General features: G+C 55.6%; 2 protein-coding genes across 4 annotated transcripts; one reads left to right on the forward strand and one right to left on the reverse strand.

Moving 5' to 3' along the window:
• Window positions 1-241: 241 nt before the first annotated feature.
• On the reverse strand, window positions 242-4521 carry ERCC6L (ERCC excision repair 6 like, spindle assembly checkpoint helicase). The gene is made up of 2 exons (XM_074148153.1): window positions 4478-4521; window positions 242-4360 (listed from the first exon to the last, which is right to left on the reverse strand). Exons 1-2 carry the CDS (start codon window positions 4519-4521, stop codon window positions 514-516), a joined length of 3891 nt encoding a protein of 1296 aa, XP_074004254.1. The 3' UTR covers window positions 242-513.
• A 432-nt stretch (window positions 4522-4953) lies between these two features.
• Window positions 4954-26456, forward strand: OCRL (OCRL inositol polyphosphate-5-phosphatase). 3 transcript variants are annotated; one of them, XM_074147178.1, is made up of 24 exons: window positions 4954-4986; window positions 5083-5162; window positions 5948-6027; window positions 6924-6962; window positions 7643-7753; window positions 7833-7928; window positions 8320-8440; window positions 8523-8684; window positions 9254-9355; window positions 9830-9944; window positions 10433-10549; window positions 10675-10862; window positions 12401-12512; window positions 13539-13648; window positions 14615-14750; window positions 15843-15953; window positions 16253-16418; window positions 16634-16869; window positions 20212-20235; window positions 22925-23044; window positions 23256-23340; window positions 23845-23972; window positions 24772-24883; window positions 24988-26456. In XM_074147178.1, the coding sequence occupies exons 1-24, from the start codon at window positions 4954-4956 to the stop codon at window positions 25110-25112; spliced, it is 2709 nt and encodes a 902-aa protein (XP_074003279.1). In that variant the 3' UTR covers window positions 25113-26456. The 3 variants fall into 3 exon arrangements, with proteins under 3 accessions (XP_074003279.1, XP_074003280.1, XP_074003278.1); XM_074147179.1 differs by having other exon boundaries at window positions 7833-7913; window positions 8317-8440; XM_074147177.1 differs by having other exon boundaries at window positions 4954-5162.
• The last annotated feature ends 287 nt before the right edge of the window (window positions 26457-26743 follow it).

The following is a 26743-nucleotide window of genomic DNA, read 5'->3' on the forward strand; positions in this document are numbered from 1 at the left end:
GTTCTGTTCTCTCCCTTGCACCCGCAGCCGGTTTGCCCCAATGGTGGGTGCCATTCAGCAGCCACAGCAGCTCATTTCAAGGCAAGGAGGGAGGAACTATAGCAGCTTGAGCTCAGACTGCGCGAAGCTGCCCTGGAACCGCACCCTCATCATCCTCTCAGGGGAGAGGCAGTGACAGAGTGCGACGAGCAGGAAGGCGACACCAGGGCTGCAAGCTTGGAGAGAGGTTGGATATGAAGAAGATTATTTTACTAACAAATCAGACAGGAACACCAACTGTTTCCATTTTTGTGAACCGCGTCCACGGTGAGGTCCCCTCCCCAGCACCTGACAATTAGATTCTCAGGCTGTTTCCTCACGCAGGAGGAGATACGGTGTTTGCTCAGTCCCCCTGGAAGCTGTGTGTATCACAGCCGTCAGCCCTAGGCTAGTCCGAAAAGTGACAGTGACATAGTTCAGATAAACATTGAATGAGGAAAAGTAACGACTGTACTTAATGAAGGCACACGCAGCTCATTTCTGGGCTAGCTCTCTGTACAAGTTTAAGGTCATAAGCATAACTTCAGGATCTCCACTTTTTATGTCAAGAGCTTGCAGGAAGCAGTTCAATGCCTCCTGGAGCTTTCCAGCATCCTTAAGTTTCTTCCCACTGTCCACCAAGGAATTGTAATTGCCCACAGCAGGAGAGGAACCCTGAGCAACCTTTTTGTCAGAGACGCTTTCCTGGGTGAAGCAGTCTATTTGCTCACCTGACTGAAGCTCAGCGTCACCAGTGGACTCCTCCTGAGATGACTCCGTCTCATCTGCTTCAGACTGCTCAGAGGCCATGCTCTCCAGATGGAAGGATTCTTCAGCTGTATCAAGTGTTTCTCCAGCAGGTTCTTCTTCAGGCTCAGCAGACTCCCCGCTACACTCCTCAGCTTCTTCTTCCACAAGGTCATCTTGTTCCTCATCGCTGTCTTCATCTTCTTCTTCATCAGTGGTTCCCATGATTTCTCCAATATCCTCAACCTCATCTACTACCTTGTTGATCAGAGATCGCCTGGAAGCAGTAGACCTGTTACCATTGTTAGTCAGTTGGGGAGAAAAGATGGTTGTTGCTACCCTTCTCTCACCCTTCGGAGTGGATGTACTCATTCCTTCCAGAAACTGCTGCAGAGGGCTGGTGAGGGGAGAGGGCCTTTTGTCAGACTGGTTTTCCTCCATGATGATAATGGAATGGTCTTCATCCTCGCTATCAGAAACTATTCTTCTTGGGTTTTTCTTTCTACTGGAAGCAAAGACACCACTGTTTTCCTCGGATGCTTCACTCTCTTGCAGGAGGCGAAGAGGCTCTTCAGCTGTGTGGCAGGGTTCTCCACAGTCCCCCTGCTCACTTACCCAAGCTTTTATTGGAGACTTTTTTGTTGAAGACTTACAAAAGCTTTCTGCGTCTAGTTGGAAGCCCTCCTTTTCTGGGTGCTGCAGTGATCTTTCCCCATTTGAGGCATCTTGGCATCCATCTTCAGATTCTTCCAAGACCAGATTGAAGTCAGCTTGATCCTGGAGAGAAAGCACAGACATATCCTCCAAGCTGGCTTCCAACATGTGAGATTTCTGGAGCCTACCATGGATTTCTGGTGTAACATTTGATAAATTTGGCACCACGGCAGCCAAAGATAGCTCAGGAACATTATTCCCTGTCCCCAAGGCAGTATGTGGGTCAGGTACCTGATCTGACATTTCTGCATCTCTTAACCTTTTGGGCTCATCAGCCATACCAGACTCATTAAAGGAATGCCAACGATGCCCAGAGAGGCTGTTCCCTGCCTCAGTCCCGCTGTCTGAATTTACAGGGGAACACTGTTTCTGTTCAAGACTCTCACTCTCTATCTCACCCATAAGGGGTGGATGAAGTTCAGGTGATGAGGGTATAATGCTTGATTCAAGATTTTGCTTAGATTCTTCTGTATCGGACTGTTTCACTGTCTTGCTGGTGTTGAGCAGCTCTGTATCCATCCTGGACACGTCTTGTGCCAGTTTCTCTTCATCCAAGTCACCAATGGTCAGACTTGTCATTTTGGAGCTGACATTAAGAACCTGGGCCTCCCTGTCCTCTGTAAGATCAATAACTTGGTCATTTTCATATTTATCAGCTACTGGTGGTGAAACAAAGCGAGCCACGTTGTTCAGCCCTGGAGACAGCTTCTTTGGCTGGGAAACCCATTGAGGTGGCCTTTGCGACGTCTCTTCACAAGCATTTCTGATCCCCCCCATCCGCTGGTCTCTGAGCTGAGATTCCAACTGAACCAGCTCATGGGCTTTCTGTACCCTCTGCTGGATGTACCGATGGGCTTCTTCAGTCTCCACCTGCTCCTCGTGAGCCATCTCCTTCGTATATATCAAGTCATGGTCAGAAATGCCAAACATTTCCAGCGAGTGCAAATAGGCGATGTGTTCATCCAGCTGCAGGTCCGTCTTTCTCTGGGTGGCGTGCAGAGACTGCAGCTGGAGCTGCGTTGCAGATGTCCGAGTGTCTTCTAATGTGAAAAGCTCCCTTAGTTCCTGTTTAGAGAAATACCTAAACGGATTCTTCTTGTCACCAGTGGTCTGTCTTATTAACGAATCCTTAAATATTTGTCGCCTGTATATTTTCTCTTCCACTGTACCGCAGGTGACCAGTCTATAAATTACTACGTTCTCTTTTTGCCCAATTCTATAAGCTCTGTCTACAGCCTGGGCATCTGTGGCTGGATTCCAGCTGGGGTCGAAGATCACCACTCGGCTGGCTGCTGTGAGGGTTAAACCAACGCCACCAACCTGGGTAGTGAGCAGGAAGACAGAGTAGTGCTTGTTCCTCTGGAAGGCGTTAACGCGCTTCTCACGTTCTGTCAGGTGGGTCACCGTTCCGTCAATACGCATGATCTTGAACTGTCTGCGAGACAAGACGTGCTCGATGATATCCAGCATCTTCCTCGACTGCGAGAACACCAGGGTTTGGTGTCCCTCCTCTCGCAGTCTTTCTAGAAGTCCTACAAGGAACATCATTTTCCCAGACTCCTGAATCAGAGTCTCATCAGAGAGATGATCTATTTTATTAGCACCTGGAAGTGGATCTGCATCACTCCCACGGTCCGCCTCAGAGTATTCCTGCTCTTCCAGGCCCAGCTGGACACAGGCTCTTGCAGACAGAATCCTGGGGTGGTCACACAGCTTCTTCAAGACAGTCAGCTCAGCCAGAGGCGACCGGGTTGTCAGCAGCACCTCTTTCACATGGTCCAGGGAGAGAAAGTTCCTGTAGATTTCTTCCTGCACTGGCGCCAAGTACACCCACACAACAAAGTCATTTTTCCTGGTGAGAGATGGCATGACAGGAGCACGATTCTCACTTGGATCCTCAGGAAGGGGAGCATCTGGTTTTCCAGGTTTGTTTTTGATATCTTCTTTGGTTCTTCTGAGGAAGTACGGCTTTATAATTGTCATTAGATTCTCAGATATCTTTAGCCCCAGTGCTTTCTCACCTAGAGTTGCGTCCTTCTCCCTTGCCCTAGTAATAGGGTTCTCATATTCCATTCTGAAAGTTTTGGCCGTTCCCAGGAGTGTGCCCTGGCAGGCGAAGTCGAACAAGGACCACATCTCCCGCAGGTTGTTCTGCACTGGGGTGCCCGTCAGGAGGAGGCGATGCTTTGCAGGAATGGCGTGTACGCTCTTGGTCGTTTTGGTGGACGGGCTCTTGATTTTATGTGCTTCGTCAAGAATGATGTAGTCCCAGACAAACTCCTGCTCGTTGCTGCTGGCGAGCTGCTTCCAGTTGTTGATGAGCATCTGGTAGGTGGTGATGACGACGCCGTTCCTCCTCTGCACCTTCTCCAGGTTCCTGGTGCGCTCCGTCTTGCTGTTGCCGTAGAACTCCTTGACGCGCACGCCGGGGGTCCAGCGGGCGAACTCGGCCAGCCAGGTGCTGACCAGGGTGGTGGGCACCACCAGCAGGACGTGCTGCAGGAGCTCGCCGTCGAACATGCCCGAGAGGAAGGCGATGACCTGCACCGTCTTGCCCAGGCCCATGTCGTCGGCCAGGATGCCGCCGGGCCTGCCCTCCCGGTGCAGGCGGTAGAGGAAGGCGACGCCTTCGCGCTGGTGCTGGAAGAGCTTCTCGTGCACCTCCCCGTAGAGCAGCAGGCCGCTGCCGCAGACGTTCACGAAGCCTTCCTCTTCGTCGTCATCATCATCCTCCGCCGCCGCTGCCGCCAGCGCCTCCGCCACCCGCTGGATGCGGCCCTGCAGCTTCTCGCTGGGGCGGATGGCGGCCGCCAGCCGGAACAGCCGCAGGGCCTCCTCCAGCTCCCCGCCGCCCGCCGCGGCCTTGGCGTCGCTCACCAGCCTGCGAGAGCCACCGTCAGCACCGGGACCGACCGCCCGCGCCCCATCCGCCCTCGGGCCCACCGACCGACCGACCGACCCCCCCGTCCCCGTCCCCGTCCCCGTCCCCGTCGCTCACCGCCGGTACCGCTCCTCCTCTTCCTCCCCGCCCGGCCCCGCCATGGCGCCCGTGCTGCCGCCGCCGCGCGCTTCAAACCACGGCCCTTCCCGTCCTGCCCCGCGCGCATGCAAATAACAGGGCCTCGCAGCCAATCAGTGCCGGGGGAGGGCGTGGCCAGGCTGCCGGTGGCCGCCCCTCCGTGCCCGGGGCCGCGGCGGGACACGCGCGGGAGCAGCCCCGGGTAACCGGTACCGCCGCACCCCGGGGAGGGGCCCCCGCCCCGAGCCCGGCAGGCCCCGCGGTGCACCCCCGCTTCCCTAGATCCCCGCCCCGCCGGTGCAGCCCCGCCCCGAGCACACCTCCTCCCTTGCCGAGCGGGGGCGGAGCCGGGGGTCGGTCCGCCGGCCGGCAGGGGGCAGTGCGGGGGGGGCGGCGCCGCTCTGCCCCGCGCCGGCTGCCTCGGCGCCAAGTCGCCGGGAGACCGAGGCGCCGCCATGGAGCCGCCCGCCGCGGCCTGCGGCCTCCTCGTATCCACCGGGACCTGCCCGGGGCCGGGGAGGGGCGGGAGGGGCCGGTGGGGAGGAGGGCAGTCGGCGGCGGCGGTTTCCTTAGCTACGGCGCAGAGCGTTGCCGGCACGGAGGTGCGGGCCGGGCGGCGGGAGCCGTGTGTGCTCAGCCTGGGCCGGCGGAGCGGCCGCTACGGGTGAGTACCGGGCCGCAGCCGGGGCTGAGGGCCGCGTCTGGCCGGGGGGGAGCCGGGGCAGCTCGGGGCTGGGTCCCCCTCAACGGGCGGGCCCGGTCCGGCTGCGGCTGCGGGCCCGGTGGAGGCCCTGCCGCCCAGGCCGGGCGGGCCGGTGCCGGGCTACGGGGACTCGGAGGGAGCGGGGGCCTGGGAACGGCCCGTTTCTCTTCCACCGCCGCCGAGGGACCGGGTCACCGAGCGTGGCGGCGCTGGAAGAGAAACGGGCCGTTCCCGGTCGCTGTGGCTGTCTCGGGAAACTTAAAAACTGTTGTGTCGCTGTGCTAGAGAGGGGACGGGGACAGCGGGTGCCGGCAGCCACCTCTGCCCCCGGCATTCTGCCCCCGGCATTCTGCCCCCGGCATTCTGCCCCCGGCATTCTGCCCCCGGCGTGGGACACGGTGTCCTGCGGTCAGGGAGAGGGGAAATGAGCTTTCTGGCTGCCTGTTCCCGCTCCGGGTTTCTCGCAGGAGCCAGAGCCACTGCCACCCTAATGCCCCATCTGCCCCGGAGCAGCCAAAGTTGAACGGCGTTTACTTTCTCACCGCACGCTCTTGTGTTTGCACCCACGTCCTTGCGCGGCTCTGAGCGGGTTTTCCCTTTTGCGTCTCCTGTTCCAGTAGCACAGAACAGAAACAAACACTGCGTTCGTCTGTAATTACAGCTCTTGTGACTGTATCTGCGTTTGTCTGTGTACAAGGAGGGAGTTGTTTCTTCTGCGTTTTTACGAGCCTTTTCTCTGCCTGCAGGATAGTTATCCATTCACAGGAGAAGGAAAACTCTGATCCGGATTATATTCCCATCAACAGCCGCTTTAAATGTGTGCAAGGTACTGACCCCCCTGCAGCGGGCTCTCGTGTGGTGGCAGGAATCCCCCCCTGTTTATCAGCAAACCCCGAATTTAGCAGCGTTTCTTGATCTACCTCCTGAGAACCCATAAAGAGAGAATGCTTCCCCGTGAAAGTAAGACTCACAGTTTGTGGAATCCTGCTTCTTCCTCATCCGAGTGGGGAATCTTCCCATGTCAGCGCAGAGCTGTGAGGAGCTCAGCGGGCTTAGATGGGTGGTGGGCTTGGCATCACACAGAGCCAACGTTCAGCACGTCCCTGCAGGGGCTGGGATTTGGGGTCTGCTGATGCCTGTCTGTCTGTCTGTCTTCTCTGTAATGGCAAGAGTTGGGAGCTTTAGTCCGATTCCTGCATGTTTAGATCACAACTTGTGTGAGGTCAGGCAAGCTGTCAGGTGTCAAAGAGCCACCCGTAGAAAGGGAAAGAAGTTCTTCTTGTCTTGGAAGAACTTAAAGAGCGGTGTGTGTGCCTGGGGCAAACCCTTGGTCAGGACTAACAGCACCTTTTCCTGGGTTGGTTTATCCCTTCTGTGTAATTCAGTGTGTTCTCCCCGTCAGTTTTGCTGTGTAGACAACTCTGAAGTTCATTGTCAGGTTGTCTTTCCCAAAGGAGCTACGCCGATGTGGGACGAACCATCCAGGTGTGCGAGAGCTCCGCATATTAGGAATGCCCCCTGTGACGCTTTGATTGTGGGAAATGGCTGTCCAGACACGACCCTTCTTTCTGCCAGAGCTGTTAGTAGCACAGATGTAAATTAAAGCTGTTTGTTCCTTCGTTAGGACTCTCCTGTGGCTAGTAGCAGGCAGGAGGCTTTTTTGAGTAGTGAGTTACTGCAGCATTCAGTGTGAACTCTTGGTCTCGTTTTTCTCTTTTCCAGAGGCAGAGGAAACTCTACTGATTGATATAGCTACAAACAGTAAGTTTTGTACCTGCCATCGCGCAGCTGAAGCTCCTCTCAGGAGCCAGGCTGCCTGCTGGGCACTGACACCTGCATGTTTTACTGACCCCTTCATAGTCTTTCTCCGTGCTTTGTGTCTGTCTTTCGATGGAGCAGGGATTGTATTTCCCCTAAGGCCGTCGTCTGGCTCTTTTGGTCAGTCAGTTCTCCTGACAGACATAGTCTTAAACGCCCAGATTGAACCATTGGCAATCGGTCAACCTTTAGCTCCTTAAATCTTTTCTGGAGGTCCTGCATTGCATCTGAACCGTTCCCATCTCCCTTCCGTTTCTCTGACCTGTCCTTGAGCCTGGGTTACTCTCTGCCTTTCCCAGTGTTCACAACGCTCTCTCTGGTCACCCGTTCTGCTTTCCCTTCCAACAAATTTTTCTTACTATTAGAACTCTTCTCTCCGAGGTCGCAGCAGGGAGTATTCCCAAACCCAGGAAAACCTGGGTGATGGTGCTCTGAGGGAGGTGGGGCGGGGGGATCTCAGAAGCACCGAGAACTAGTTTAGGTGCAGGTTTTCCTTGGGAACAGTAGCTGGAGGGTGGCTTTCATTGATGAGCTCAAAGGATTCCTAGAAAGCCTGGTTGCTCTCGGGGCATGGTGGCTGTGACCCAGCCCTGACTGACTTGTGAGCGTGTTTGTGCCCGAAGCAGGCTGTAAGGTCCGGATACAAGGGGATGAGACAGCAGAGCGGCTCTTTGAGATCCCTGACGAGGAGCGTTGCTTAGGATTCCTTTCGGAAGTGCAGAGCATACAGGAAGGTAGGCAGAACTACGGTTGTGTTTGTGAAATCCTCCCACTGCCAGCAGTTTCTGACAGGGCTGACTTTTTTTTTCCCAGCCCACCTGAAAGCTGCTCTTCCCAACCCTAAGGACTCAGCCAGCCGGTGTCAGGTGGAGAAGAACCTCCCAGGTCTATCGCAGGCCTCTTCTTTGGGTACGGCACTGGCTGTCACCTTTGTGTGCTCCATGGCTGCAGGGTAACGGGGCAGTGAGGGGCAGGGAACTGTGTCCCACCCTGCGCTCAGTGCTCTGGCCTCTTTCCCGTTCCCTCCCTTCATGGTGCCCTGCACAAAATAAACATCTCATCCTTGAATTCTGTTGCCCTGAACCATTCATTCCTTCTTGAGTGCTGTTTTCTGCCTAGTGCCTTGCTTTGTGTATGTTAAGCTCCCTCCTGCCTTGACTTGTGGTTACTGCCCCTTTCCCAGAGTCATCACAGTTGATATATTGCTCTTTTACTTTCTGTGGAGTTACATTTTTTACTTCTTGATCTGAGCTGTTTTAAGTTGTTTCTCAGGGCTTTGTGCTTGTTTTTTTCGTTACAGGAGCTTTGGAGTTTGAGGATGATTTCAACGCTCTGAGCCTAGAAGAGAAAAGAAACATGCAAAACCACCAAACGGGATCTCGCCGGGAGCCCCCCCCTCCTCCCGTGCCCCAAACCAGGCCGTAAGTAATGTGGCGAGTCTCTTCCCTTTTTCCCTTCTCTTCCTAGACAGCAGTTTTAATTCTGCTCTTGCTTCCTTCCTAGATTTCACCGAGAGAGAGAAGGTACATCCAGAGACCAGCCAAAAGTGACCAACACCATGCGCAAAATGTTTCTGCCCAGCACCCAGTCGGGACAGAGAGAAGGCCTCATCAGGCACCTGCTTGCCAAGAGAGAGAAGACGTACGTCAACCTCCACAACTTCAGGTTAGTGCTGCGGCTGAGGAGCGCTGAGCCTGGAGACAATGCTGGTCAGTCTCTTCTGTGACTCCAGGCTGGCCCGGGTTTGAGATGTGACACGTGCTGCTGAATGGCCAGCTCGGGTGGCTAAACCAGCATTGCTGCGGGCTGGAAGTCGAGAAGTGCCCGCAGCGCAGCTCCTCCTTCCACATCTGACCCTCTGTGGGTCAGATCTCTTGACCCACAAGTAAGACCGAAGCGGTTGGGCAGGAGGAGGATAAAGGCCCCCCTCCCACCGCACTCTCTTAGTGCTGCCCCGTGTGATGTGATGTTAAAGAGCCAGATGTTCACTGGCCCAGGGGAAATGTCTTTAGTTTGGGAGCATTCTGCAAAATCCCCGATACGAGTGTCACTGGCAACGGGCCAAGCCCAGAAGAATTGTTGGTTGCCCCATCGTTGGCCTGGCCAGCGCGCAGCCGGCTCGTGTGTTGTGTCTGTTCCTAGCCCCACCGCTGCAGGGCGGGCACTGGAGAGACCGGGCTGGTGCGGTGGTAGTTACTGTGTTTTCTAACAATTCGGCTGCTTTTGTGTCGTAGATTTTTTGTGGGAACGTGGAACGTGAACGGGCAGTCCCCAGACAGCAGCCTGGAGCCCTGGCTGGTGTGTGACATGGAGCCCCCGGACTTCTACTGCATCGGGTGAGCAGCAGTGGCCTCGTCTTTACTGACGGTGCTGGGTTTCTCGTTGATCTTATTTGGATACTGGTGGGCTCTATCTATTTTAAGTTCCTCTAACTTTCTCAGAGGTTCCACAAAGCTGAGCTCTGTCTCAGAAGAGCTGTCTGAGGGGGAAGAGCCATTTGGCTGAGGCAGAGTATTGGGTTAACCGAGGCTGGCAGGATGGAACAAGATAGATTTTGCTCGAGGCCTCCTCGGAGCTCTCTGGTTGTTCTCAGCCTGAAGTAACGCTTCTCCAAGAGATGGCCGCTGGGGTGTGTTGCAGCAGGCACTCATAGGCCCTGTGGTGAAATTCTGCTGCCTTATTTAGCAAGTGGCAATAAGGAGCTGCTCTTCCAAGAAGAGCCGTTGCCAGAGGTTTCATGTTGGACCTTCCTGCAGAAGGAGGGTGATGGGAAGGAGAGGGGGATGTGCTCACCTGCCTTGGGTTTTTAGGTTCCAGGAGCTGGACCTCAGCACGGAGGCTTTCTTCTACCTTGATTCTGCAAAGGAGCAGGAGTGGCTGGTTGCGGTGGAGAAGTCCCTGCACCCTCAGGCGAAATACAAGAAAGTGAGTTCTGTTGGGTGCTGGGGGGTTTGTCACGGAGTTGGCGTGATTGGAAAAGAAACGGAAATGGGCTTCCCCCTTCCTCACCTGACCCCAGAGCGGGAATTGGGGAAAGCAGGGGTGCGTTATACTCGCCTGTGTGTACCTCTGGTTTTGCTGCTTAGAGCAAAAGGCTGAGGTGTCACAAACGGATCCACTCTGTGTTGGTGCCGTTTCTGTTACGCCACAAGCCAGCCCTGGTTGTCGGGAAGCGCAGGAGGGGAGTGCAGTGAGCTCAGTGCAGTGGGTGGCCGTTGGGGGATGACAGATTGTCCCCCAGAACCCTGCTCTGGGACAGGAGGTGCTTTGGGTGGTGTTTCAGGCAGGGATTGAGTACAGTACATGAGGAGGAGTGGGGAGGGACAGAGAAGCAGAGCATCAGGCGGAGCAAACAAATCAGAACTGCCTTTCCACCACCTTTCTGGGACTCAGGATCTCTTTTATTTTTGTAGGTGCAAATGGTCCGTCTCGTTGGGATGATGTTGCTGATATTTGCTAAGAAGGATCAGCTGAGCAATATCAGAGAGATCATGACGGAGTCTGTGGGTACGGGAATCATGGGAAAGATGGTGAGTGACCGAGGCCGATCCCTTCCTTCCGTGTATCCCTGCAAGAAAGGGCACCCTCTGGTTTTGGTCCCCTGTCCCTGCCATCCGCGTCTCCTCTAACGAGCGCCGATACCCGCTCTCCCCAGGGCAACAAGGGCGGTGTGGCCGTGAGGTTCGTGTTCCACAACACCACCTTCTGCATCGTGAATTCCCACCTCGCGGCTCATGTGGAGGACTTTGAGCGGCGAAATCAGGATTATAAGGACATCTGTGCTCGGATGAGTTTTGTACCCCCCGATGACAGCCTACCTCCGCTCAACATCATGAAACACGAGTAAGTTGAATTTGCTGTTTCCCCTTTTGAAGCGGTGTTGAATAATCCAAATCAAGTCAGAACCACAGCAGCAGGAGATTTTGTGCAGATAAGTTTTTCTGGCTTAGTATAATATAACCCCAAATGTGGAGGCCTGTGTTGTGCTGGAGCTCCTGCAGCCGGACTGCATGGTCACCTTCTCCCTGCGGGGACTGGGGCAGCCTGTATCTCACCGCCCTTGCCTGGCATGCTGTGTTGAATACTTCAATCCAGCAGCACCGTTCTGCGTCAGCGGCTGAATGTTACACGGCCTGAAGTAACTCAGGGTGCTTTTTGTGATGGGAAATGGGAGTATGAGTAGGGGGAGAGAAGGGATAGCAGGGTGGGCAGAGGCTGTGCGGGTTAGGCTTCTTTACACTTGCTGTTTCAGTTTATTTTGAAATGAATTGGGTGATGTGCGGGCGATACTTGGTTTTTTTTCTTAATTATTATTATTTTTAATGAGGTGACAGCAGTGCTGAATAATCCAAATCAAACTCAAACATGTGCACGACAAAGAATATAAATTAATTTTTTTATAACCTGATAGAATCGATGAATTCTTCTGGAGTTAGTATTTAAACCATTTAAAAACTGAAAATAAAATGTAGAGTGGATTAGCACAGAAAAAACTTCAAATATTAGATTATCCTTGATAATCCACTAATGGAAATTTTGAGGTTTGACTGTAAACAGGAAGAGCTTTGATACTAGAGAGGGGTTTAGATTTTAATCTTTAAATGGAACCTTTGTGGAGTGAAGAGTGAACAGCAGAAGTGTTTCTTTGGCTGCTGTGGGTCTGTGTGAAGGCGCAGAGAGGAGCGGAGTGAGGGCGGGTGCTGGTGAGGGATGGCTGACGGGTGAGATAGGACAGTGAGCTCTGGAGGTCGTAAACTCAGCAGGAACCAGCTCTGCTTTTGCCAATCCTGCATCCGTCAGCCTTTGCTGGTGTGGTTTGGGCTGGGCTGGCCCCTGTAAGGAGCGATGGTAGAGCAGCGGCCTGATGTTGTTGAAAGAAAGGCAGTGGGAAACAAACTGGTAAAACCACGGTATCGCAGGAGGTATCACACACACGGCATCCTGCCCAACTGGTTGACCAGCAGCAGGCCCTGCTTGGCGAGCTCTGCCGTCACCTCTTGTGTACACAAGAGCCTGACTACAGATGGGATTTGGGTTGTTTGAGAGGCTGTGAAGCTTGGCAAGATGCACTGATTTCCCTCATTAGAGTTGGTGGCGTTCTCAGCTGTTTTTCAGACTGAGGCAAACTCAAGTATCTCCCATTAAGTTAAGTCTTGGATCCCTTTTGGGATTCCCAAGGAGATGGACTCAGTACTGTAGGATCTGCTCCCACTGGAAATTTCTGCTGTCAGACTCGATCCTTCACATATCCTTTGGTCTTCCGTGTGTCTCAGCCTCAATCAGCAGCAGCCAACCCTCTCTCCTCCTCTGCCCCTTCCTCCCCGCCCAGCCTGCGGCACTAACTGCTGCCTCTTCTTTTCCACGTTTGTCCTCATTCTCAGCGTTGTCATCTGGTTGGGAGACCTCAACTACAGGCTCTGTCTCCCTGATGCCAGTGAAGTGAAAAGCCTCATCAGTAAGAACGAGCTTCAGAAGCTGCTGACGTACGACCAGGTGAGTGAACTCCCCTGACATCTGCTCTCAACTTGTGAGGCCGTTGCGGTTTAGACGTGCCCGTGCTCGGGAGGAGCTGGCAGACGCTCTGTGATGCCTGTGCACAGACACTAGCCCCTCGGCAGAGCTCCAGGTGACATCAAACCCCTCAACACAACTGGATTGTACGTGATGCTGGGGTTAACCCCATGGCTTGAAGTGTCTTTGCATCTCATTGGAAGAGTCCTCTCTTACAAGCTAGAACATAGGAGTGTGTAACAGCCCCAGAGCTGTTGGAATCGGCGTTCTGGGAGCAGTATTGATTTGGAGAGCAGCGCCCATCCCTGCTCACCCTGTTTGACCTAAATTCTGTGCCGTGGCCTGTCTCACGCAGCGCTTCTCTGCCACACACCAAAAACCAAGGCAGCGCTAGAGGTGCCTTTAAGATGAAGGATTGTACCTGCGGAACATGAACAGAAACAGTGTACTATCATCTCTGACGCACAATTGAACAGCCAGTCTGATTGATTCTCTTCTGGAGCTCGTTTCTGCTGTACTGCGGAGCTTCATGCAGGAAACAACCATAGCTTAGAGTTTTGTGAGGAAAAAAGCTAGGAAATTTTTCAGAAGACTAAATGAGGAAAGGAAGGCAGTGTGAGGTTGTCAGCCAAGCGCACTCCTGGAGGCTTTTGCTAAAATGATTGGCAGTGAAATATTAATGATGGTGATGCTTAAGCCTGAAAACTAATGAAGGCAGTTAGCACAAGCGGAGCAATTAATATTTCCCTTAACTCTTGTTCTATGCGGTCTGCACGGTCTGGTAAGCAGCGCTGTGCCAATGTGTATTCAGTCTGTTCAGAAAACATTTCACTCATGGGTTGAGTCTTCACCTTTGCTGGAGGCGTAAGGAGTGAGAGGCAGTTTGGTGGGGGGGTCTGGTGAATCTCAAGGCCACAGGCTGTGGTTGCTCTGATGCTGCGGGGTAGGGGGGGTGTTCAGGGTGATTTGTTGGTTTTGTTTATTTAAAGTGCTCTTTTTCTGCTTTAGCTGAATATTCAGCGCACTCATAAGAAAGCATTTGCAGACTTCACCGAGGGAGAGATTAAATTCATCCCCACATATAAATATGACTCTAAAACAGATCGCTGGGACTCCAGGTAATTCATCTGCCAATGGATATGTTTCCTATGACATAAAAAGCATTCTCTCACAAAACTTGTATTTCCTGCTTCCCAGAGCTGCAAATGCCTCTCGGTGTTATGGTGATGGCTGGAGTGCACAGGGAGGTTGTGCTCCTTCCTTTCCCCTCCCTTCTGAAATAAGCAGCCCCTGTGTGCGCTGCCGGGCACGTGCCTTACACCTCGGTGGCTGCTGGTTCCAATAAACGCGGGCGGGTGAAGTGTGAATTCGCAGGTGACCCTGCTCCACAGGGGTTTTTCTGCTACCAGGGACAAACAAACAGTGTAAAAGGAATTGAAGAGATAAGGACGCGCTGTCTCTGAGTCACGCTGTCCCCTGACTCGCACACCCATCGGGGTGGCTGCGCCGTGGTAGCAGCAGCGGTTCTTGCCCACTGCCTCCCACGGAGCTTTGGGCATCCGCTGCAGAAGAGTGTTCTAAATGGAGAAACTCCCAAGAAGGAGTTTCAAACCGTATAGCCATGGGATTTTACTCTGCCTGTGTTTATGAATCAGCACAGAGGTTAATCTAGAGAAGGATAACCCGGGATTCAGTCTCCATAACATAATGGCAATAGCTGAGTCGACTTTCCGTAGTGGGAACAATAACCCGTGGATCTGGCTGTAGTGGGCAGAAAGATCTGACAGCAAAAGGAACTGGTGCGGCTTGGGTCACTGTACACATGGCTTCAGGCTGTGGAAACAGTCTTGTTTGAGTTTATTTTGTTTCCTGATGCTGGAAAGGATGAGAATTTCAGCTACTGTGTAGGGAAAGGGGAAGAGAGCAGGAGAAATAAGGCAGTAGTGAAGATGAGGGAAGTGATGGGAGCTCTTCCCATCGCTGCTGATGGAGGGGTGGAGGGAGTGGCCTGGCTGGGAAGAGGAACAGCTTGGATAGTTTATTAGGATTGTTGGATTTCCCTGGTAACCTGTTTTCCTTTGTAGTGGGAAGTGCCGTGTGCCGGCGTGGTGTGATCGAATCCTCTGGAGAGGAGGGAACATCAATCAGCTCCGATATTGCAGCCATATGGACCTGAAGACTAGTGACCACAAACCCGTCAGTGCGCTCTTCCGCATCGGGGTAACTGTTTTCATATGCTAGGGCAGAATCCCGGTATCGCCCTGCGTTCCTTCGGGAGGCGGTTACACTGTCCAGGCACCTCTGCTGGTGCTGTTGCAAGAGGACAGAGTGAACAAAACTCAGGTGTGTCCCCGGTGTAGGCGCAGGTGTGCTGAGCTGCCTGGTTACGCCACAGTAATGCTGGAGTTTGCTGGAGTTTACCCGAGCAGGGGCGGTTGTGTAGTAAAGAGAAAGGCATTCCCATCCACTGCTTTAGCGATGCCGCTGAGCTTCTGGGGTATAACCCGTGATGTCTGGTACTAGAGTGGGTGAGCTACTCTCTTCTCTCCTCCACAAGGAGATGCAGCAGAAACCTGTAAAACATTGTGCCTGCTCTTGCAGTGTTGGCTCTGATGTGTTAAGAGAGTGTGTGGCTGGTTTGCATCTGCGTTGCTGTGGTGGTGATGGGCTGGCAGCAGGTTTGGGTTTCCCACCTTACCAAATGGAGACAGTCTGTGCCGGTTTCGCTGCCTCCTGCTCCCTGGTAGCTCCAGTCTCCTTAAAGAAGGGCCTTTCTCCTCTTCCTCTGGAGAACCATGAGTGATGCTGGGGGATGCCAATGCTGTCCCAGAGAGATCACCCCCTGCAATCTCCCAGTAGTATGACCAGTGGCCAGAAAGACACTAGTAACGTCTGTAGGGGTAAAATATGCATAAAGTTGCATATGCAGCTTGGAGGTGCACCCATGCATGCAACTTCTCACAGAATCACAGAATATTTTTGGTTGGGTGGGACCTTTGAGATCATCGAGTCCAACCAACAAAAAACCAACCAAACAAAAAAAACAAAACCAAAAAACCACACCCAAAAAATCCCAGAACACCAACACCAAAACCAAACCAAATGCCCACAACCACACCCCACCCACAAACAGACACAAATTCTCCTCAAATTCTCCTTGACTTGTGTCAAACAGACACAATTCTCCTCACCTCTCAGCTGCACGTAGCCAGTGCTTAGAGAAATATTTCACTTCTGCAATTTCTTCGTGTTCAAAAGAGTTCCTGTGAAGCTGGTCAGAAACTTTGCTGAGTGTTTCCTGATCTTCCACAGGTAAAGGTTGTAGATGAGCAGAAGTATCGGAAGTCGTTTGAAGACATCGTTCGTCTAATGGACAGAATGGAGAATGACTTCCTTCCCTCGCTGGAGCTAAGCAGGAGAGAAGTGAGGATGAAACCTGACTCACTGTCCACTTCCCAAACACAGCAGCCTTACAAGTGCTAGAACTACTGCTAGAGACTTTGATTCAGTAAACTGGGTTATAGAAAATGGAGCTTTATCCATTATTTTATAACCGGGAATTGGATAAAAGGGACCTCTTGGCTGCTGGCAGGTCTTCTGTCAGGAGTGCTGGGTTGTGTGTGTGGTTCTCAGCCGTGGGTTGTCCCTGCAGGGCCTGGGTGTCTCGCTGGGTGTCCCGGCCCGGCCACTGATGTGTTTTGTGTTTTCTCTGTGCTCTGTAGTTCGAGTTTGAGAATGTGAAGTTCCGTCAGCTGCAGAAGCAGAAGTTCCAGATCACCAATAATGGGCAGGTCACCTGTCACTTCTCCTTCATCCCAAAGCTCAATGACAGCCACTACTGTAAGCCATGGCTTCGGGCCGAGCCCTGTGAAGGGTACTTGGAGCCAGGTGAGTTTTACCCCGGTTTCTAGAGTGTGTACTGGTGTAGATGGCCACCCCATCTTCCTTCGGTCCTTCCCACCTTTCCTGTGTCTCGCCTTTATTCCGGTCATCTTTGTTTGTCTTCTCAGTTTCATGGCCTTTGTCCGTGCCACTGTGTGTTTGTCCTTGTCACTCCTTTTGGAGAGTGTCTGTGTGTTGTTGAGAGCTCCCTTCTGTTGCAGATGAGAGCACAGACATCTCCCTGGACGTGTATGTCAGTAAGGACTCGGTAACCCTTCTGAACTCGGGCGAGGATAAGATCGAGGATATTCTTGTCCTTCACTTGGACCGAGGGAAGGACTATTTCCTCACCATCAGTGGGACCTACCTGCCCAGCTGCTTTGGCACCTCCCTGGAGGCCTTGTGCCGAATGAGGCGACCGATCCGAGAAGTTCCAGTCACGAAACTCATTGACCTGGTGAGTAGCAGCGTTCTGGGGCCGCTCTCTTAGAGAGAGAGCGTGTATTCCCTTTTGCTTACTCCTAAAGGCAGGAGTAGTGCCCTCAGCTCCCGTCAGCTGCGCTGGCTCTGACCTGATTTAATTTTCCAGAGCTTGAGGTGCTCTGTTATCTCCCTCCACCACAACCCGTGGCTTCTCACAGCCTGTTCTTTATCCCCTGTTTCTGAGTAGGTTCTAAATATGGCTTGGTGGGGCAAAACTGTGATCCCAGCACCTTGTGTTTTGTGTTACTGTCACGCTGGTGCCGGCAGGCTCAGCTGGGCAGCACCGGTGTGTCCCAGGAGGTGTGATGGAAGTGCTCTCCTCCGAGGTGCCTGGGCTGCTTCTGCAGTGACGTGGGCTCCAGGAGCCTTCTCTGGACGCTGGTGGGACTCGCACTACTCAGGGGAGGGAACAAGCAGAAGCAGGAGGACCAGAGAGGGGCCTTTGATGCCGTTAGGTGGGCTGCTGGGTACAGCTCTGCAAACAGCCAGTCCCGCAGCCTCTCTGGCCAGTTCTGCTCCCAGTGACTGCAGTGAGCAGGCTCTCCTGTCGTGCAGAGATAACTGCTCCTCTCCCCGAGCTCCACTGGCCCTGGCGTCAATACTCATCCTTCTGAAGGATGTGTGTGTGAGGGGGGCAGCTGTGCCCTGGACACCTTTTGTCTTTTTGGTATCTCGTGGCTGTTTCTGAGATTAAGCCCATTTTGGGGATCTTAATCCTTGTTTTCAGCCTGGGTTCATTCCTCTCTTCTGACGGCCTTTCCTGGCCTTGCTTCACTGAGGTTTCGCAGTTCCTGAGGTTTAGTCTATTTACCCATTCTTGTTTACCCAGGAAAACCATTTCTTTTTTGTTCATCTGAAAAATTAGCCCAGTTCTTTTCGTCTCACTGACACGTGATACCTTCCCTCCTCATATCTCGCAGTCTCTTCCTCACGTGCATCTCTTCTGTCCAGTGAGCTGCTGCTTTTTCACAGCTGTGGATTTGGCAGCTTCCACTCCATCTGCTTACGCTTCCTTCTCTTCCCTCAGCAGTTGCACCGTGCCTTTTGCTGCCTCTTTCGGTTCCCACCTTTCGTTGTAGGTGCCTACTGTTTTCACAGGCCCAACATACCGAAAGGCCGTTACTGTACCAGACTGTTGGTAATCACAGGATCAGGCTTAGCAGAGTCCAGGTGGCAAGGTACAGCGTTTGCCTCCTGGCTTCCAGCAGCTAATCCAGGCCTCAGGCTCCTCATACTTTCAGGATTTGATTGAAAGTCAGTCTTGTTCTAGCGATGTGCTGAACTTGGTCAGGAGCGTTTCAACAGTCTCGGTGGCTTTTCCCCCTGCCTTTTCCTGCTCAGGGCTCAGCACTCACTTCTTGCTTGATGGACAGGAACTCGGGCCTCGACTCTTGGCTTCTGCCCTCGCAGACACACGCTGTTACTTTTCTAAGCGTACTTTGAGGCTTTCTTGGCTTCCTTTACCTGTAGGTTTCCTCCTTCTGTTATTCAGTGAAACACACAGAGGTACAGGAAGCAAAACACTCCGAGAAGAGCATCCTGTCCCGGTGTCTGCCGCAGAGGAGCAGCCCGGGGTGTCAGCGGGGTCCGTCTGGCTGCAGGGCTTCAGTGGGAACGTGCTGAGCAAGCTCTGGGGGTACGATGTGTAACGGACCAGGGCAAAATTTAGTCCCTTGGCTTATACAGCTACTGTGGCATTAGAGCTATTTCAGGTCCTTGGTTTTGATCGTACCTGTGAGCTGAGAGGTTCTTAGAGACAGGACAAGCTGAGCGCTTTCTGGCAGGGAGAGGTGCCCGCACTCCCCCCTCTGAGCCCAGGAGCCGTTTGGGCCAGTCTTTCGCTGGTGTTTAGAGGAGGGCAGTGCGTTTGTGTTTTAAGAACCGTTTTCCCTCCTGCATTCTGTAGTGTTAGGGCTCGTCATTCACTGCACCGGGTGTTTCTCTCAGCCTGGCCGGGCTGTATCCCTTGTCTTCAGCACAGGGAGACCTGGGGACTGCGGGTCGGGAGGGGTGTGAGAGGCAGTTTGAGGCAGGACAGCGAAGTGTAGGTGGGAGTCTGCTTGGAAGTGGCTCTCCTGGGAGAAGCTGCTGACACTTGAGCATCTCGCCTTTGGGATTTCAGTATTAACATCTCACCTTTTTTTTTCTTGGAATCCTACTGAGGGCTTCAAAAAGCCTCTTGTAGCCTCTGTGTCAAGAGCAGGTGAGTCTCAGGGAGCCGGTCACGCTGAAGGCTGCGGGAGGAGAGGTGAGGAGCAGGGCAGGCAGCCGGGTGGGTGGTGGTGCCGCTGTTGGGATGAGTCACCCCGGTTACGAAACTGCGGCGTGGCTCTCTGCCGTCCCCAACCTGTCACTGCGCTCCCTCCCCCTGCGCCGAGGAGGAAGAACCCGCGCCAGCTCCTGTTCGGAGCAAGCTGTTCCCTGCGAGAGGCCGGTCTGTTGTGGCTGTGTTAGATCTGAGAGCCTCCGACGACAGCAGGCGCTGGAGGAGCCGCAGGGCAGCCCGCGGTGCTGCTCCCTCCCAGGCACGTCCTGTGCCGAGGCTGCTGCCTTTCCAGCTCAGCCCTTCAGTGCCTTTCGGTTCCTCCCACCCTGAAAAGGTGGATCTGCCAAAACTCAGGTCGGGCAACCTGCTTCTGTGTCCTCCTGCGGACCCCTCTGGCTGGCCTCGCGTGCTGCCAGCCCGCACTGCGCCGGTGAGCGGATGCCGTGTGTGGGGATGGCCGGAGGGATTGGCCAGACGGCCCACAGGGGACTTTGCCATGCCCCTCCTCGCAGTGTTAATGCTATTAGGGTGAGACAGACGAGCAGCCGGGGGTTTTGAGCACAAACACTCATTTCCCTGACTCTACACAAAGCTGCTTAGGGGGCCTGGTAGCTCCGCAGCTGCCACACACTCAGAAACACAGATTTAGCCTAGTGAATGTTTTATCTCTGGCCTGCTCACAAGGGAAGATGGCTGAAATAATACAGGGATATTTATTTCTGACTTGGAAGACTCAAGAAGGGGAACTTCCCGGCGGACACCTCTCGTCTGCCTGTGGACCGAGTGTTTGCTGGAGCGGTGCTGCGGCAAGGCCCCTCTGAGGAGTTTGGAGAAATCCGGACAAGGTTGTGCATCATGTGAGCAGGATTTTTGCTAATTGGCAGGCAAATCTCCCACCGCAGGTTTAACTTTGACCATGTCAGCAAAATGTGTGAAGGCCCTGGCATTCAGGGGGTTCTTGTAATGCAAATGAGGTTTCTGCTTAATCTGAGACTACATTCCCTCCCTTAACCATACTTTTTCCTCTTCTCTCTTTCCCACTGCTCTCAGGGAGAAGACAGCTTCTTAGAAAAGGTAACGCAAGCCATTGCTGGGGAGCTCTGCTTACCAGTGACTTGTTTGTAAAGAGGGAGAGCTCCCCCCCTTGTTCCCTGCCGAGGTGGGGAGGGAGGTGGGTGCGGAGGGAGCCCTGGTTCCAGCAAAGCCTCTTAGCGCGGCCGTGGGCGATGGGAGCACGGAGAAGCACCAAGTGACCCTGTAGCCACGATGGGGCCAGCACAGCTGAGCTGCTTGAAGCTCAACAAATTTGCTTTGGGGGGGAAAAAAAAATTCTCTCCTGATCCTGGCAGTAGTGATGGACATTTCCAGAAAAGATTGGCAACTTTTGGCATATCTGAATTGGCTCTAACCATACACGCAGGGTGGGGTTCATCACAGCACCTCCTTTAGATGTGGGGAGAGGGCTGAATTCAAAAACTGAAGTACTTTGCTCTTTCCATCTTGGTGTGGAAGGCCGAGGGAGGGCCTGGCGTGGGAGGCAGATGTTTCTCTGCATCCTCGAGCAGCAGGGCTTGGGCTGCCCCTCTCGTAGCCCCCGATGCCCGAGCAGGGTCAGGGCCAAGCAGCCAAATCTGCAGTTTGCAGAGCCAGCGGGAGGTGCTGGTGTTGGTGACTTGTTGGAGCTGGCTCTGGGCAGGGTTCCTGGGCTGGGTGGCTTGTCCCTCTCCAGACTAGCTGTGCAGTGACAGGGTTAAAACAGGAGAGGGAATGGATGTCCCCTCCCCGAGAGGGGACCAAGCTCGGGTGTCGAAGCAGAGGAAGCTCCCAGACTCCTTCCTGGCAGGGGGGAAGGGGGCAGTTTGGTGCCTGCCTCCTGGGAACGTCCTTTTGCTGAACGTCTTCCCTCAGAGAGGCTGCAGACCTGCCTCCTCTTCCTCGCACGCGGCAGGAGAGGGCGCTCGGGGCCTGGCACAAGGAAAAGCCAAGGCCCAGCGCCGCCTCCCTCTCCTCCTCCTCCTCCTCCGCCCTGAGCAACCCGAGCTTCCTCCTCCTCCTCTGCTCTAAGCAGCCCGGGTCTCCTGCCCTGGGGGTCTCCGCAGCTCCCCCAGCCATGCCAAGGGCCGCCTGGCAGAGTCGGGCACTGCTCCAGCACTCAGCCCCGCTGCTGTGACTCCTGGCATGGGGGCCTTCTGTTGAAGAGCCCTAAGCTCTCAGAGGGTCCTCAGCTCTCACCTCTTCCCCTTTAGAGCAAAGCTGTAATGCGCTTGTTGCCGAGCATGCTGCTTCCCGGCCTTTCCCGCGCGCTTGGACAAGCGAGGCAGGTGCGTGGCCATCATAGAATCATAGGATCACAGAATGGTTTGGGTTGGAAGGGACCTTAAAGCCTACCCAGTGCCACCCCCTGCCCTGGGCAGGGACACCTCCCACCAGACCAGGTTGCTCCAAGCCCCCTCCAACCTGGCCTTGAACCCCTCCAGGGATGGGGCAGCCACAGCTTCTCTGGGCAACCTGGGCCAGGCTCTCACCACCCTCGCAGCAAAGAAGTTCTTCCCCAGATCTCAGCTCCATCTCCGCTCTTTCAGTGTCAAACCCTTCCCCCTCCTCCTAGGGCTCCTCTCCATCAAGAGTCCCTCCCCAGCTTTCCTGGAGCTCCTTCAGGGACTGGAAGGGGCTCTTAAGGTCTCCCCGGAGCCTTCTCTTCTCGAGGCTGAACCCCCCAACTCTCCCAGCCTGTCCTCACAGCAGAGGGGCTCCAGTCCCGCTCGCTGGGGAGAATCTGGGGGTGTGCAGGGCAAAGCTGTGCTGTGCAGTGGGGCAAGCGTGGCTACTGCCTGTGCCCTCGGGGCTCGTGCCAGCCTGAGGTGTCTCTGGGGAGGCCGAGCCCTGCCCCAGCGGGCAGTGAGTGACTGTGTGTGCTGCAGGGGGACGGCCATCGCAGTTATCACGTAAAGTGACAGCTGAACCGCAACGCTTTGCCTTTGGCTTGTGCTGCTCCTCTGCTGGTGTCCTGGGGCTATGCTCCTGCTTCTGCCCATCTCTCCAGGGGGCTTCAGGGGTGCTGTGCACGGCTTCCTCTGTGGGGAGCACGCAGGAACATGAGCAATTGTAAAGTGAGAGCAAAATCAAGAAAAATCCATCAATCCCCTTAAAGATTGGTGAGATGGAGACTTCTGAGCAGTTGGGCTCATCAGCTGCTCGGCATGAGTAAGTGGGAAAACGTGACAGTGGCATCAGGAAAGTCTGTGTGGAGCAGAGCCTGCTCCTTGGGAAAATGGGGAAAGAAACTAGAAAACTGGGCTGTTTCAGAGTCCGGAGGGCAGACGTGGTCAGAGCACCCAGGAGTGGGGAAGGGCTCATCCTTGACTCTGCACCCAGAGGAGCCCAGCTGGGAGAGGGGGGGCTGGTGGCTGGGTGGGACCGGAGATGTGGAAGCCAGTGCAGAAAGGCTCCTCATGCTCCGTCCTCCCGTGTTGGCCACAGGGTGGGATCTGTGGTTCAGACAAGGCCGCCTTGGCTAGCGAGAGACCCATTCTGTGGGAGCTGGTGTGGCCGTGGGCAGCTCCTCAGAGCGTGGCTGAGACCCTGGTGCAGTTCCATGGTGGGCCAGGCAGGTTGTCCTGGGGGGTGGCGGGAGGGAGCGGAGCTGAGACCGATGGAACGAGGGCTTGGGTGGGTCCTGGGTTCCGCTTCTTCCCCTCTCCAGACTGTCTTTACCAAGGGGGACTGAGGTTTTCCTGAAACCATGTGTGCTCTTTGCCACCAGGAGAAGTTGGTTCTGCCGCTGGGCTGCCTGGACAGCGAGGACACCGGCGAGGCACCGCTGCAGGTGCCGAAGGAGATCTGGCTCTTGGTGGACCACTTGTTCAAGCACGCCTGCCACCAGGTGAGGGAGAAGACTCTGCTGCTCTGGGGAGCCTGGTGACCTGCTGCATCGCTGGCACCTGGAGATACCTCCAGTTTGGTGTTTACAGGGCAGGGCTTCTCCTCTGGGCTTGAGGCACTGGCTGGGGGTCCCATCTTCACCCGCTGTCACTGTGTGCCTCAGCCTTTGCCAGGAAGGTGACTTTGTCTGTCCCTGTGGTGATTTTTGGCAGGAGGACCTGTTCCAGACTCCAGGCATGCAAGAAGAGCTGGAGCAGATCATTGACTGCCTGGACACCAGTATCCCCGAGACAATCCGTATCCTTCCTGCACCTGCTGTTCCCGGGAGCCTGCTGGGTCTGGGCTCTGCCGGGAGAGCTCCCTCTCAGAATTGTCCATGACCGTTAGCTGGGGGGTCCCTGCTGGGGAGCTGGCTCCCCTCTGCCCTCCAGAGATAACCTCTTGGTATGGTTTGAGGAACCCATGACAATTTATTGCCCTTTAGACAATTATTCCATCACTGAATGACCCCTCCCAGGAGGGTGGGCACAGGGCAGCACCATCTGGAGAAGGCTAATGGAGCAGAGGGCTTCTGTGGGACTAGAAGGTGGGCAAACGCGGTGCAGGGTGGCTGGAATGGTGTTTTCCATGGATGCGGGACAACAGAGAAGAGCTTTGGTGTCAGGGAGTGGGATGGCAGGCGGAGAACTTGCAAGACCTGCAAGGAGGAAGCAGAGGGGAGGAGGAAGAGAGGCAGGGAGCAGGCTGGGGAGGGCGGTGGTCCATCTGCTGGGTCATGCCCCTTGATTCCCGGCGCCGCAGCGGGCAGTAACCACTCCGTGGCTGAAGCACTCCTCATTTTCCTGGAGGCCCTACCGGAGCCCGTCATCTGCTACGAGCTGTACCAGCGCTGCCTCGACTGGTCGCACAGCAGCCGCCTCTGCCGGCAGGTACGCTGTGGCCTCTGGCTCCGCTCGCTGCTGGCCCAGGATGGCTCTCCCTGCCCCAGCCACCTCCACCTGGGCCCGGGGGTTTGCGGGGTCCCAGCCCTTCCCGAGGGGCTTCAGGAGCTGGCACTTGGAGGTTCTTTGCGGTGGGCAGGGTGAGCTGGGTGCTCTGGCAGTGCTTTCCTGCCCCGAGGCTGGCACTGCAGTGTCCCCCAGCAGTCCTGGGGGCTTCCAAAGAGACCCCCGAGAGGGCCCTGTGTCACCCTGAGCACACGGGGAGTAGCAGCCCCAAGGAGTGGAAGAGCCTCCGCTGGTCTCAGGGGTTTAAGGACCTGCTCAGAGCTGAAGTTCCTGGGCTTCCCTTCAGGATTATGGCTGAGTGGCTCTTAAAAGGAGCTGCTGGGGCAGCAAGGAAGGCCAGGCGTGTCCTTGGGCAGAAGGCAACATTCTGGGGCACGCTTTAAGTACTGGAATCGGGAAACCTCTTGTGCTCGTGCTGCTGGGCAGGCAGGAGGGTGAGAGCTGGGATCTGACTGGGAGCCGCCCCGAGGCAGTGGTAGTTTTTGCCGGGTGCCACAGTTACCTGGAGGCAGCGTCACCAGGAGCCAAAGCCCACAAGTGCCATCAGCGCTGGGCTACAGCTGGTGGCTTGTTGCTTGCTCTCTGGGTTTGCGGCTCGTGCCAGTGGTCCCGCAGCAGCCTCGAGGCAGCGGGAGGGGGACGGCTGCCTGGCTGGCATCCCGCGTGCCCCGGCTGCAGCCATGGGAGCCGGGAGAGCTTCCTCTCTCCCTTTTCTCTGCAGGTCATTTTCCAGCTGCCTCGTTGCCATCGCAGCGTGTTTCGGTACCTGATGTCGTTCCTCCGGGAGCTGCTCAAATACTCAGAAGACAACAAAGTCAGCGTGGCCATGATCGGTAAGTGTGTGGCTGCTCCGTTCCTGCTGCCCTCACCGAAACGTAACCCCTTCCTGGCACCTTCCAAGGTCTCTGGTCCTGACCAATTTTGCCTACTTTCACAGCCGCCTTGTTCTCCAGCCTCCTCCTGCGCCCCCCACCCAACCTGATGGCAAAGCAGACTCAGCAGGACCGCCAGCGTGCCACCAACTTCCTCTACAGCTTCCTGCTCGCCGGGGACGAGGAGTGACTCCTGCCCGAGTGCCAAAGCTGGGGCCCGTGCCACCAGCCTCGCGCTGGGGCTGGGCCTCTGACAGCTCCAGAAGGGTAAAAGGCTCTGAGCTTCTCCAAGTGCCGTGTTTACAGTAGGAAGGGATGTGTTCCCCTCTCCTTCCCACCGCTCCGCCCCGCGCCGCAGAGGACCTGCACACTCATTGCACTGCCATCCACCACAGGAGCCTCCTGCTTTCTCCCCGGGTGGATCCCTTGATACCCAAGCACTGTGCCAGCGGTCCCATCCTCCTGTGGCGGTGTCACCGGTTCCCCGAGTCACGCTTCTCTCTCCTTTTCACCCCCATCTCCCCAGAGCCGTGGCGGGGAAGGGTGGAGGCTGGAGGGCGGTGGCCCGGCTGGCTGGTGGCCCGGCTGGCTGGTGGCATGCGGTGTCCCTGCTGTGCCAGCCGCGCTGGTGTGCACTGACTGTACTGGTGGGAGCCCCGTGCTCTGCCCTGGACTGGTGTTGGCCGTCTGTCACCTCTGCCACGCAGCCAGCGCTGATGTCCTGTCACTGTGCTCTGAAACTGGACGGTGGTTGTCCCGGGAAGGTTATCGAGACATGTGGCCTCTTCCCTGCAGCAGGGCATCATCTTCCCCCCCTCCTCTGGCACACAGGTCTGTCCTCACACCCCCAGCCTTCTCTCCCTGCCACCCCAACCTGGCTCTCCTCTCCCTTCCCTGTCCCCCAGCTTCCTGCTGGGACACAGGGGTGGTGGGTGACATGGAAGGGCCTGAGCTGGGGGCCTGTCCCTGGGGACTCCAGGGCTGTCCCTCTGCATGGCAGCTCCTGTCCCAGCCCTGCTGGCAGAGCCACGGGGGTTCGGACTGGAGCTGGGTGACAGGGCTGACATTGGATGCTGTCCTCCTTCCCCTCCCCAGGGGGCTACCAGAGGGTAGAGGCTGGGGGGAGATCGTGGAGGGGGGGGGAGGGCGGGAAATGAGCCAGAAATCCACCCAGGCATGTGTGGGTGCTGTTTTTGGGGGGGTGGGTGGGCTGTAGTGCCAGGGTCACACGGCAGGGGAGGGGACACCCCTGGGGCCAGCGACTGACTGGTCCCACCAAAACACTAAGCCGAGCCCTGCCTGTTGGGGCCAGGGGTGCTCGGCTCCGGCCGGGGGGGGGGGTCAGAACCGCTGGGGGGGGGGCTGCGGTGCCGGAGCCCCCGAGGGGTCCCTGTGGCTCCATGGTCCCTGTCCACTGGCTGAGCTGCTGGGGGCTCCCCCGCCTTGTGACTTCAGTTTTTTTTCTTTTCGTTAAAATTTTTAAATGATGTAATTTATTGGGAAACCGTTCGTTCCAAATAAACCTCCATTGTGCAAGGTTTTGCAGGGCTGTGCGGGGTGCTCACACCGAGCCTGCCCTCCCTCCGGGGGTGGCTGCAGCATCCCGGGTCACAGAGCTGCAGCACGTTCCCCCTGTCTCCCCCAACCCCCTGTCCCCCCTGGCCAGGGCTCGCTCTGAGGGGCTGGAGCCTCCAGAGGGAGCTGAGTCCTCCCTCGGGCTCTGCCACAGCGTGTGGGGCAGCGGCAGGGCGTCCCCTGCCTCTGGTTCCTGCTGGTCCAGCTTGCAGGCTCCTGACACGTGGGCAACCTGCAGCCCAGCGA

Source organism: Numenius arquata, chromosome 5 (genome assembly GCF_964106895.1).
Source record: "Numenius arquata chromosome 5, bNumArq3.hap1.1, whole genome shotgun sequence".
In the NCBI taxonomy this organism is placed as follows: Eukaryota; Metazoa; Chordata; class Aves; order Charadriiformes; family Scolopacidae; genus Numenius; species Numenius arquata.